Consider the following 13,957-nt stretch of genomic DNA (forward strand, 5'->3'; position numbering starts at 1 on the left):
GAATATATTCATTTCGCATTTTGTCTCTAAGTGAAAAGTCACTCATCCACCTAATCATTCTCATCTCAGCAACACTTAACTTAGTATTATGCTTCTCTTCTAAAGGCCAACATTCAAGGCCATAAAGCATTGCAGGTTTCACCACCGCCTTAAAAAATTTTCCTTTCAGTTTAAGCGGAACTTTTTTATCACACAAAAGGCCCGAAGCATTCCTCCACTTCAACCAACCAACTTGAATTCTACTATTAACATCCTCATCTATATCACCATCGCTTTGAACAACAAACCCGAGATATCTAAATCATTCACATCTTTTAATAATTTGATCACCCAAAGTTACACTTTTGTCACTAGAGCTACTACTACTAAAATTACATTCCATGCATCCAGTTTTAGTTCTACTCAAATAAAGGCCTTTAGACTCCAATGTTGACCTCCATAAATCATGTTTTTCCTGAGCTTTTTCTCTAGTCTTATCCACGAGAAGGATATCATCAGCGAAAAACATACACCAAGGTGCATCCTCTTGTAAATATGCAGTAAGAGCATCCATAACTAAAGCAAAAAGATATGAGCTTAAAGTCGATCTCTAATGTAATCCAACTGAAATAGGAAAATATTTGGTCAATTCCCCTTCTGTTCAAACACAAGTAATCGCTCTAATATACATATCTTTAAAGACTTGAATATAAGTCAAATCAACACCTTTCTCTTCTAGAACTCTCCAAACGATATCTCTTAGAACCTTATCGTAAGTTTTTTCTAAATCAATAAAAATCATATGTAGAACCTTCTTATTCTCTTTGAACCTCTACATCAAACCTCTTAATAAATGTATAGCTTCCTTAATCGACCCACTGGACATAAATGTAAATTGATTATGAGAAATATTTGTATAACATCTTAACTCATGTTCAATTACCCTCTGCCATAATTTTAAAGTGTAATACATCAACTTAATTCATTTATAATTTGCACACTCTTATGCATCCTCTTTATTTTATAAAATGGGGACCAAAATAGTCTTCCTCCACTCCTTAGGCATCTTTTTAGTTTTTAAAAAAAATATTAAAGAGTTTAGTAAGCCAAGAAACTCCCAAATCCCCTATATATTTCCATAGTTCAATTGGGATATCATTAGGTCTTACAGACTTTCCACTCTTTATTTACTTTAAAGCCTCAACTTTTTTTTACTTATGTGCGACGGTAAAAATGAAACATTTTATTATTATAAACAACATTAAGATCACTAAGATCGATCGTATTTTCAGAAACTTAATTAAAAAGTCCATCAAAATAATTCACTCACCTATGTTGAATATATTTTCCTAAAAAAAATATTTTTTAATTTTCATCTTTAATACACTTCACTTGAATTAAATCTTCATTTTTATTTTCTCTTTATTTGACTAGTTTATACAAATATTTTTCACCCTCTTTAGTATCTAATCTATCATAAAGATCATAAAAGTAGAATTTTTAACATCACAGATTCTTCTCTTAAACTCCCTAAGGGGCAATTTATATTTTTCCCACTTCTCTATGCTTTTATATTTAAATCAATTTGTATAACATAACTTCTTATATTTTATCTTCTCTTGCAAATTATTATTTCACCACCAACTATTTTTATTTATAGAAATTTTTTCTCTTGATTCTCCAAGTACATATTTTGTCACTTGTTTAATAGTCTTTGTTACTTTATCCCACAAAGAATTTGTTTCTTTATAAACATTTCAAATATTGAAATCTTGAAATTTACTCAAAAAATAATTTTATTTGTATTTTTTAGGCACCCCATCTAATTCTAGGACAATGATTCTAAGTATTATTTGTTTTTCAACTCTGCATCTTAAAATCTAAAACTAATAATCTATGTTGAGTACTTAAATCCTCACTTAGAATGACCTTATAACCTTTGCATTCTCGACGATCTCTTTTTCTCGTAAAAAAATAATCAATTTGTGTTTTATTAGATCCATTCTTATAAGTAACAATATGCTCATCTCTTTTCTTGAATAAATTATTAGCAATAATAAAATCACATACTAAAGTAAAATCTAATATGGCTCCACCTTCTTCATTAGTCACTCCAAAGCTGTAGTCATCATGAATATTTTTAAAATCTTCTAACACTTTACCGACATATCCATTTAAATCTCCTCCAATAAAATTTTTTCTTCAAGAGGTATCATTTGTATCAAATCTTCTAGCTCATTCCAAAATTTTTCTTTAGAACCTATATCAAAACCTGCTTGAGGAGCATAAACACTTCTAGTAATAAAAATCTTAGTATCAACAATAATGTTAAGGGCAATAGTTCTAGCTCCAATTATATTAATTTTTACAACATTATCTTTCAAATTGTTATCTATAATTACACATACACTATTTCTAGTGCGACTCTTACCAGAATACTAAAGTTTAAAACTTAAGTTATCAATCGCCTTAGCCTTTTCTCCAACCCATTTAGTTTCTTGAATACATAAGATATTTATCTTTCCATAAATCATAATATCAAATAATTCCATTAATTTACCTGTAAGAGTATTTATATTCCAAGATCTTATCCTAATATTAGTTTCATAGACTAACTTCTTTACTTACATCCGTCCGTAATGTGGGAACCCTTGTTTATTTGACACTACACCCGGACATCAGTGCAGCATCCCTTGCATACTTTTCATTGTTTTCAAGTCATACAGCGCGTCACTTATATAATGATTAAAAGGATTCATGTGATGATTTTTTGACAAATTTTACATTGGTTGTCGACTACCTAACGCAACCCTCCACTTGTCACAACCAAGGTTTGGGACCCGACAATGGCAGTGTTATCATGATAAAAAGAAATAATGAGGAAGTTACTTAGTCTATGAACATAAAACTAATACATATATTAGAAATAGATCGAATGTGTACAATGATATAATGGATATTTGAAAAACCAAGCCAATTATAAGAAACATGGTGAGCTAAGTATGGATTGATCACATTAGCAATAACATGGATGAAATTGAGGACAAGATAGCATTAGAATCAGCATACTAAGTTGTGAAGGAAGATGACAGAAATAAAACTATATGATAAATACCTTACAAGGGAGATTTTAAGTTCAGCATATATTGATAGTATATTAGCTTTAATTCACTCTGCATAACTCGAGATTTAAGATATAATTTGCCATTCCAAGTTAAGCATAACTTTGTTGAATTATTTTAATTAGACATCTTATTTAATTTTCATATAAAACAATGGATTACAAAAGTCCGATAGGCGGTTGATTCTTTTTCTTCTTTGTGAAATGACATAACCATAGCTTAATAACAAGTTAAGAGGTTCATAAGTCTAAATTGGACGGCAAAACAATATGAATTAAACCAGACCATGGCATTGGTATGTTGATATAGGTAGAAAACAGAGTGTTTCTTAGAACTCAAGTGCTAAAAGATCATTTATACTCCATTTCCCGTAGAAAGGAGCGAACCATTTCAATAATAGAAATACTTTTCCCATATGGCAACGTTACAAATATAAAAATAAAAATAAAAAATAAGAACCATTTCAATAATAGAAATACTTTTCCCAAGACAACGTTACAAATATAAAAATAAAAATAAAAAATAACCAAATACTATCTTAAAGTTTATGATTCACTAATACTAACCTAAGATGAGATGCACAAAAAAATATGCAAAAAAACATAATTTCTAGTTCCCCATCTCTTATTTTACGCAGTGATTAACAATCTTAACGTAAAACTATAGAACACATTTATTTTAGTCTAACAAAAATACATATGTTGCATTTATATAGAACACTATATAAATGAGATCATATAAAATTCTACAACGATTAAAATTCAACAATAAAGAAAACCAATATGTAATAAACTCATCAAAATGAAAATCACTCACACAAAATTACAAAATAATTAAAAAAAGAAACAATAATAGAAATCCCAAAATTGAAGATTTAAGTCACATGACAGTACAAAGAAAAACATCTATGAAAAATTATCATCAAGACTTTAAACAGATATCCAATGAAACACACAAGTTTGAAAAGAATCCAAAATTGTGTAACATAGTGCAACAACAACAACAAACCTTTATCCCACTATGTGGGGTCCGCTACATGAATCCTTTTTCTCAACTGCATCCTATTGAGTGTCATATTTTCAATTAACTGTATAGCACAGTGCATAAAAAAAAAGAAACATGACTCATTGTAAAATGTAATTAAATTAAGAATTGACCATGATTTAGCAAAAGAAACTTTGATTCAAAAAGAATAAGTCTCAAAAGCCAAAATCAAATTATGCTTAGCATAGCTAGCAAAACCGAAGTAGTAGAAAACAACAATAGCCAATTAAGAAAATTTTGAGAAGTAAATAGTGAAGAAACATATGAATTGGGCTGTTGAAGCAGCTGGCTTATTTAAGGAGAGCTAGAGACAAGCATGTGCAAAATGTGAAACACCAAACCAAACATGAATCCAATAGCACTATCATCGGCTAATAAGACCAATCAATAATCACAAAAGCATAAGGCCTTAATAAATCACTATAACATAACATCAAACACCCCTATAGCACATATAACCAACTTCTAGAGTTATAAAAATGGATCCAATAAGTTGACAAAAAGGGATTAGAAGCTCGCTGCACTCAGAAATCTTTAAGAGCTGAAGCAAAACAATTGTCAGCAGTAAACCAAATTCACCAAGGTAATCAAAATGTTAGATGACATATCATGCTCTCATAGGAATTAGCATGCAACCATAATATAGCACATGCAACCATGTGAAGAAAATGGATCAGTGGGATATGCTGACTGAACTATATAAGATGTCAAGGGGTTGAAGAGATAAAAGAAGATCATGCGTAATGTTGATGGAATTTTAGGAATGGCGACTCTCCTCTAACATGCCTATGAAGATGAAAATGAGAAGGCATTATAGTCTTAAGATGGAGGGACCTGGTTAATTTGGAGTCATTTGATGCACCTTGGGTCAGTCTTGAGTCAAGGTTATGTCCAACGTTACGATACATGCTTGATAACATTTGGGGGAAGAAAGAGCAGCGGTTAAAAGAAAATGGAAGGAGATTTATACATGAGTTGCATAAAAAAAGATGGGCAGTCACACATAAGTACTCGTGCACTTTATTCCAATGTCGCGAGAAAATTTTTATGCTTATGTATTCTCTTTCATGCAAGTTTCTCAAACTCCATGTCTGTTTATTTAAGCATTGCGGGTTAAAAACCCGTCCGTGTCGTATCGGCGCGGCGGGAGTAGTTGCGTGTTCATGTGTGTTATTTTTGGTGCAGGTACACAAAGCCGCAAGCAATGCTTTTTAAGCATGGTGGGTTTCAAAGACTCCTAAGACATATTGTTGAGGGACACTTAAGTATGCATGCTTTTTTTAAGCATGGTAGGAATGCATCAACTCTGTGAGGTAGCTCTCCAAACAGGGAACATGCCAAGGCTGCCGAAATGTTGTCTAGTTTTTGTCTAAACTCTGGTCATAAAAGAGAAATTAAATTGAACTTAGTTGGATAATCATGCAATCAAAATAAAGCTCTTACACTGCAAATTAAGAACAAAATCAAGATGTAAAATTATTATACAAATCATCTCAAGATAAAAAAGTTGAATATAATTTAGACCCACACAACTTACAATGGACTCGACGACTCATCATCGAGCTCGAATGAAACATGTGGTGAACATACTAGCTCGCCTATAAAATGCAAATGAGATTTTCTATCGTTTAATCAAAGTGCTTAAAATCACAAATTATAATTATGTGGGTCCATTTAAACACTCAAATGAACATTGTGGGAGTAAATAAAATATTTAAAATGCACAATCATAATATAATATAAATAATCATCACCGAATCCGCAGCACAAATAAAAGCAGAAAGAAAGTATTTCACTAGATGACTTTGGGCAAAATTTTGCACGCAAGCCACCAAATTTGCACCATATTTATAATAACAGGCAAAAGATGAACTTTAGGGCCTTAACATGAAATCTTGCACGCTCCAGCTTTACAAATTCCCCAAGCCAATCAGCATCAAGTCAAATACACCATCTTGAAGAACATTAAATGCTTTAAGATTTATGCACGAGATTATTAATTTAAAGCACACCACCTTAAAAAACATTGAAAGTTTCAAAGTTCATGCAATTAAAGCATATAATCATGCACTATAAAGTATTAAATTCCGCATATGCTCCGACCAATTTGTTCAGTGTTTATACAAGGGCAAGATCGTAAGTCCCACACTTTGGACAATTCACTTCTCCTCCCTAAAGGGATCGAAGTTTAACAAGATTGAGGATCAACTGAGCTAGACTAATTCTCAGCCTAATTAGAACTACATTTGACAAGATTGAGCTCATAATATGTCAGTATGATCGTCGGAATAGAGTTGACATAACTATTAGTTTTAAAAATAATTAAGTTATAACTTATCCTTATGAAGAGCATATTCATTGCACTTCTTAATAGAGGATCTATAGATAAATATTAAATTTTAAATTATAGAATTTATAAAAACAATCAAATGAAATTATACCAACGAAGGCAAAAAGCAAAATCCATACACTTTCCATAACTGTTTGTTGAGGTGGACAAATTCAATGTTGACTCAAGCTCACAAATAATCAATGTTATATTAAGTATACTACTAACTTGAAGATAAAAAGAATCCCAAGTCAGTAAGGATGTGGTCTGAGACTTCTGTTTTCGTGGTTTTACTGTCAAATGACAACACAAATAAGGGTTAGGACCAGAGCCCTCTAACTGCATGGTCGCAATCCAATGACATCATCATACTACAGTCACAATTGTTGATGATGTATTCTTCAATGATAGTGTGTTCTTTTGGGTTATGAATCATAGATTATATTCAATATGACAGCAAGTCCTCTGACCACAAAAAAATGTCTATGATAAGAGCCTTATAACATGATGATTTATCGCCTAATAGCATCATTATATTAATGTCACGATTGTAATCCGTGTGTTCCTCAATTATAGTTTGTCCATTTTACTTGAGAATAATTAGGTATATTTAATAGAGCACAAAGCTCTCTGTAAGATAGGATTGACTTAGATTAGTCCCTTTAGATAAATATTCACCTCAGGTCTACAAAGTTCCCTTGGACGAAGCTACCCATTGCTGCTGACAAAGATTATTCGCTCATGTTGGGTTGACTACCTCTGTTGACTAAGCACACCAGGGATCATGACAACTTGAGATGACGAAACAATAAGATTTTGATTGGCCTCATCAATGTCTCTCCCACCATTCACTTTAAGCTCATAGGGATATTTTGACAATTTAAAAATATAAATTTGTTGCTACTATATAGTAAATCTAAATACTTAGCATCTAACGACTAGCTTTAATTGAAACTGTTTATCAGGAGAGGTAATTAACTATAGGGGCTTGCATATATGGGAAACCTCAAACTCCAGATCTTAAAGTCCTCACAAAATGAGGGTGAAATATCTAGGTAGTGTCTTATCTACTATAATATCAACCTTTTGAAAATTTGACCAGGACTTGACACATAGGCTCTAGACGAGAGTCTGAGGTATTTTGAATTTTTGAAGCCCACAACAAGGACCTCAAAATTTACATCAAAGACATTCCTGATATTCAAGCTCAAAGAAAAATCATTTGAATAACATAGCTATAGCAAGTTTTTGATTTAAGATAGCAGAACATAAAATCATAAGTCTAATAGTTCATTAAAACAAAACTAGCAAGAAACAAGAAAAAAAAAAGCTCTACTCGAATGGACTCTAGCGTTGTTGAATTATTGAAGCATAACCATCAACACTATCATACGCAAGTTAGCAAAGTTTAAATGCGCTGTGTGAATTTCTGCTCAAGTTATATGATGAAAACTGGAGTCACTAATAAGACAACTCTTCCTATCAGCAAATCTTCATTTTCCTGAGTATAAAACTCATGTGTCAGTATATTTTTCAATGTTGATGATGTTTACCATCCCAATGCATAACTTCTGCCCATTGTTTATCTTCCTATGAATTCTATTTGAAATTCAAATTTCAGAAACAAAACAATCTAATATGAAAAAAAAAAAAGCATCAAAAAATGAAAAAAGCTAAATATGCACCAAAACTTTTTCTACCTGAATCGCATCAACAAGGTATCCAGAGAGAATAGAAACCCAAGAAGTTAAAACAGCAAGCCATGCTATAGATTCCCAAAGAGTTATCTCAGGAACATCCACCTCATCTGGAACATCATCACTTTGTCTCTCTTCCTACAATGACAGCAAATGATCAAAAGGTATAAGAACATTAATTCAAAACTAAAAACCAGCCTACGAAATATGATTTGTAAAGAAGAAAGAAACGAAATAAAGCAGCCTTTTCTGACTTAATGAAAAAACTTATCACAAGTGTATTTTCTGGGAACAACAGAAACTGAATAAAATGAAAAAAGTTAAATTGCCATTAACATAAACAACAATGCCTAAACAAATATCAGCCAAAGTTTCAAACTTCTTTCTCCATCCTTGCCACTAAGAGCACTGCAGTGTAGTTCTTAACATATTTATAAAACTTCAGTCAAATTATTTCCTATCTATTCCTTGTTTCCTACTAACTACGTTATTAGCCATCACAAAGCTTATTGTAGTCTTCTTCAGAATGAATACAAGAACAACAAGCCTTTATCCCACTAAGTAGAGTCGGCTGCATAAATCCTTTTTCTCCACTACATCCTTTTGAGTGTCATATTTTCATTTAATTCTAGTAGATTAAGATCAATTTTTTTTACAATATGCCCCTGTCTTTTTATGTCTACAGTTGCATTCCTTAACATAAATCTAACCTAAAATAGCTACTCTCCTAACCAGATCATTAGATGGTCGACATTTAATGTGACGAAACCATTTAATACGACTCTCTTTAATCTTGTCCGTTGCTGGGGCTACACTAGTCCTTTTACCGATATATTCATTTTGCATTTTTTCTCTAAGTGTCAAGCCACCCATCCACCTAAGCATTGTAATCTCAGCAACCCTTTACTTTTGTTTTACGATTCTCTTTTAAAGGAAAACATTTTGCACTGTAAAGCATTGCAGATCTCATCACCATCTTATAAAATTTTCCTTCAAGTGTAAGCAATTATTTTCCATCACACAATACGCCAAATGCATTCATCCACTTCAACCAACCAACCTGAATTATACTAATAACATCCTCATCTACATCACCATCCCTTTGAACAATAGACCCGAGATATCTAAAACGTCACACCTTTTAATGATTTGATCACCCATAATTACAACTCTCACACTAAAGCTACTACTACTAAAGTTACATTCCATGTATTCAGTTTTAGATCTACTCAAACGAAGGCCTTTAGACTCCATTTAGACTCTAATGTAGACTTTTATAATTCAAGTTTTTCATGAACACTTTTTGTAGGCTTATCCATAAGAAGGATATCATCAGCGAAAAGCCTAGTAAGACATCCAAAACTAAAGCAAAAAGATACAGGCTTAAAGCCGATCCTTGATGTAATCCAACTGAAATGGGAAAATACTTGGTCAATCCTCCTTCACAATCTTCCTTTTGTTTGAACACAAGTAACATCTTTAGCATACATATCTATAATGACTTGAATATAAGTAATATCAACACATTTCTTCTCTAGAACTCTCTAAAGGACTTCTCTTGAAATCTTAAAATATGCTTTTTCTAAATCAATAAAAATCATATGTAGATCCTCCTTATTCTCTTTGTACTTCTCCATCAAACCTCTCAAAAAGTGTATAGATTTTATAGTGACCTGCCAGGCATAGATCTAAGCTGATTATGAGAAATCCTTGTATCACGTATTAACCTATGTCCAATAACTCGCTCCCATAATTTTAAAGTATGACACGTCAACTTAATTCCTTTACAATTTTCATACTCTTGTGCATCGCCTTTATTCTTAAAAATAGCGCTGGGGCTACACTAGCCCTTTTACCGATATATTCATTTTGCATTTTGTCTCTAAGTGTCAAGCCACCCATCCACCTAAGCATTCTAATCTCAGCAACCCTTTACTTTTGTTTTACGATTCTCTTTTAAAGGAAAACATTTTGAACTGTAAAGCATTGCAGATCTCATCACCATCTTATAAAATTTTCCTTCAAGTAACACTAGAGCTACTACTACTAAAGTTACATTCCATGTATTCAGTTTTAGATCTACTCAAACGAAGGCCTTTAGACTCCAATGTACACCTCCATAATTCAAGTTTTTCCTAAACACTTTTTGTAGGCTTATCCATAAGAAGGATATCATCAGCGAAAAGCATACACCAAGGTACATTTTCCTGTAAGTGTCTAGTACGACATCCAAAACTAAAGCAAAAAGATACAGGCTTAAAGCTGATCCCAGATGTAATCCAACTGAAATAGAAAAATACTCTCAAAAAGTGTATAGATTTTATAGTGACCTGCCAGGCATAGATCTAAGCTGATTATGAGAAATCCTTGTATCACGTATTAACCTATGTCCAATAACTCGCTCCCATAATTTTAAAGTATGACACGTCAACTTAATTCCTTTACAATTTTCATACTCTTGTGCATCGCCTTTATTCTTAAAAATAGGTATCAAAATACACTTCCTCCACTCCTTAAACATCTTTCTATTTTTTAAAATAAAATTAAGACTTTTGTAAGCCAAGAAACTCTCAAATCACATAAATACTTCCATACTTCAATTGGGATATCATCAGTTCCTACTGATTTTCCTCCCTTAGTTTTCTTTAAAGTTTACTCAACTTTTTTTATTAATGTGAGGGTAAAATAAAATATTTTATTATTATAAACGATATTAAGAACACTATGATTAATTGCATTTTCAGAAACTTTATTTAAAAGTTTATCAAAATAGCTCACCCACCTATATTAAATATCTTCCCCTAAGAAAAACACATTTTGATTTTCATCTTTAATACACTTAAATGAATTTTCTTACTTTTCTTTTTTCTCGTTGTTTGACTAGTTTATACGTATATTTTTCACTATCTTTAGTATATAATCTATTATAAATATTATTAAAAACAGAATTTTTAGCGCGTGACAAATTGTTCTCTTAGACTCCTTGCAGACTAACTTATTTTTTTTTAGTTCTCTAAGCTTTTTACATTTAAACCAATTTTTAAAATACAACTTTTAATACTTTATCTTTTCTTGCATATTATTATTCTACCACCAGCTATTTTTATTTATAAAAATTTTTCATTTTGATTCTGCAAGTACATTTTTTATCACTTGTTTAATAGTGTTTATAATTTTATCTCACATAGAATTAGCTTCTTTATCAACATCTCAAATCTTAAAATCTTGAAATTTACTAATAAAATAATTTTATTTGTCTTTTAAATGCCCCATCTAATTTCATAAAAATATTTCATTGTATTTTTTATCTTTCAACTTCTCATCTTAAAATTCAAAACTAATAATTGATGTTGAGTACTTAAATTTTAACTTGGAATGACCTTACATTACAATCTTTACATTCTCGTTTACATTCTCGACGATCTCTTTTTCTTATAAGAAAATAATCTATTTGTGTTCTATTAGATCAATTCTTATAAGTAACAATATGTTCATATCTTTTCTTCAATAAAATATTAATAATAACAAAATCATATGCTAAAACAACATCAAATTTGTTTCAACCTTCTTCATTAATCACTTCAAAATTGAAGCATTATGAATATTTCTAAAATTTTCTATCATTCCACCAACATGTACATTTAAATTTCCTCCACTAAAACTATTTTCATCAAAAAGTATCATTTATATTAATTGTTCTAGGTTATTCAAGAATTTTCTTTTGAACTTATATCTAAACTTGGAGAGCATAAACACTTATAACATTAAAAATTTTAGTATCAACCAAAATCTTTAGGGTTATAATTTTATCTTTAATTCTATTAATTTTTACAACATTATCTTTCAAACTCTTATCTTTAATTACACCTACACCATTTCTAGTGTGACTCCTACCTGAATAGAAAAGTTAAAAATTTAAGCTATCAATCTCCTTAAACTTTCCTCCAACACATTTAGTTCCTTGAATACATAAAATACTTATCTTCCTATGAATCATAATATCTTCTAATTTCATTAATTTACCTATGAGTACCTATATTCTAAAATTTTATCCAAATACTAGTTTCATGGACTAACTACTTTGCCAACATCCATCCGTAATGTGAAAATTCTTGCTTATTTGATACTACACCCAGGCGTCGAGGTAGCAGCCCCTGCACACTTTTCACTGTATCCAGATCATAAAGTGCGTCGGTTCCAGGGGGCGTCTAGCATTTAAAAAAAGATTTAATAAATTCATGTTATGATTTTTTTACTAAAACTTTATGTTGATTGTCGACTATCTAATACAACACTCCACTTCTTTAATATTAATAAAATGATAAAATCTATTTTTATTACTTTTTCCTGTGAATATCATTCTTGCATTTTCTCCGCACCTAATTTTACACACTTTACTTTTATTGCATTTACCTTAGCATTTTAGTTTTCCTAAACTCCGTCCATTCCATCCATCTTTAGCACAAAACATTCAATTTAATAAAATAAAGAAATATTAATCTAAATTAAAAGTGAGAAAAACGGTTGAAAAGGATTACTATCATAACAAAATATATCCATCATATTCTAAGTAAACAACAGAGAAAGGATTAATCAAAATGTAATTAATTGCAATGCATCAAATCAATGTATTAATAAAGATTCTTATTTAAAATACAAAAAACACGTCTTTTTCAATCATTAGGGTGATCAAAGAAAAATGGACAATAAAAATTTTTTAAACTAATGATGGAAAATCATTCAAAATATTGACGTCGCTTTGTTTTTATTTTCTCGACGGAAGCTTAACAAGAATATTACACTATAAAATTCGATGCGAATTCAAAAGGTAATAGAGCCAAGGCATGAAAGAACCAGCTGGAATTTCCTTTTTTTTTTTTTTTTTTTTTTTCCCTCAAAAAGGTTTAAAGATGTTGGAGAAACAACAGCATACAGCGTTAATTGGTTAGAATTCAGGTTTCATACCTAAAAATAATGACAGAAGAAAATGAGAGGTTAAAAATTTTAGTAATTCCATAAAAAAAGACACTTTCGTTCCCTCCTCAGCAAACCGAATGCACAAAGATAATGCGCAAACTAGATTTATAAAATATATATAATTATAGGAATTCAATTAGGAAAAATGACTTAAAAAAACCAATGGCAAACAATTGGGGCAATGCAGCTGCTGCTCCTCAAGATAATGATATGGAGTGATTGAATATTTTCAAACATGCTACCTAAAAGAGTAAACGAATAATTTTTATCACCATAAGTAATGAGTTAATCAAGCAACCTATCGAACTATATGAAACTGCTAATGAATACCTTATACAACCACAAAAAGAGCATTATTTACAGAGAAATATATTATAAATTGTTATTGATCAGTTCTACTACTCTAATAAGTGTAATTGTTAAAAGTTTCATATGAAAGAAACTAAGCAACTTAAATTCGGCGGGATATGAAAGGATTGAATATCAAATACTAAGCCCTTCAAGATTAGAGCAGGATCAGATGACTGACCTCTTCAATTAAACTATACATGTTGTGTCGAGTTTTGAGTTGAAAAAAAAGATATCCAGCGTATGCCACAAGCATAATGCAACTGCTGAATCTTGAAAGGGAAACTTCAGACTTTCCATACTGTACCTCTGAGTGCGTAAAGTGAAGAACTGCTGGGAATGTCAGACCCATCACAGCCATGAGAAGTAAACCTGAGTTTACCACAGCAGCTGCCTGCTATGATTGAATTCTATGCTCATGTAAATATTTAAATAAATAAGTTCAATTATATATATATATA

The 13,957-nt window shown here is 31.1% G+C and overlaps 1 protein-coding gene across 2 annotated transcripts in view; it reads right to left on the reverse strand.

The window, feature by feature from the left end:
• The window catches only part of LOC110035555 (vacuolar cation/proton exchanger 3-like), a 23,903-nt gene that overhangs the window by 6,359 nt on the left and 3,587 nt on the right, over positions 1-13,957 (reverse strand). For both annotated transcript variants that reach the window (XM_020739802.1, XM_020739801.1), the window contains exons 6-7: positions 13,678-13,890; positions 8,175-8,309 (exon numbers count right to left, since the gene is read on the reverse strand). In XM_020739802.1, coding sequence (XP_020595461.1) covers positions 8,175-8,309; positions 13,678-13,890 — 348 coding nt within the window. The remainder of the gene's footprint in view (positions 1-8,174; positions 8,310-13,677; positions 13,891-13,957) is intronic.

The sequence above is a fragment of the Phalaenopsis equestris genome, unplaced genomic scaffold (assembly GCF_001263595.1).
Source record: "Phalaenopsis equestris unplaced genomic scaffold, ASM126359v1 Scaffold198114, whole genome shotgun sequence".
Classification (NCBI taxonomy): Eukaryota; Viridiplantae; Streptophyta; class Magnoliopsida; order Asparagales; family Orchidaceae; genus Phalaenopsis; species Phalaenopsis equestris.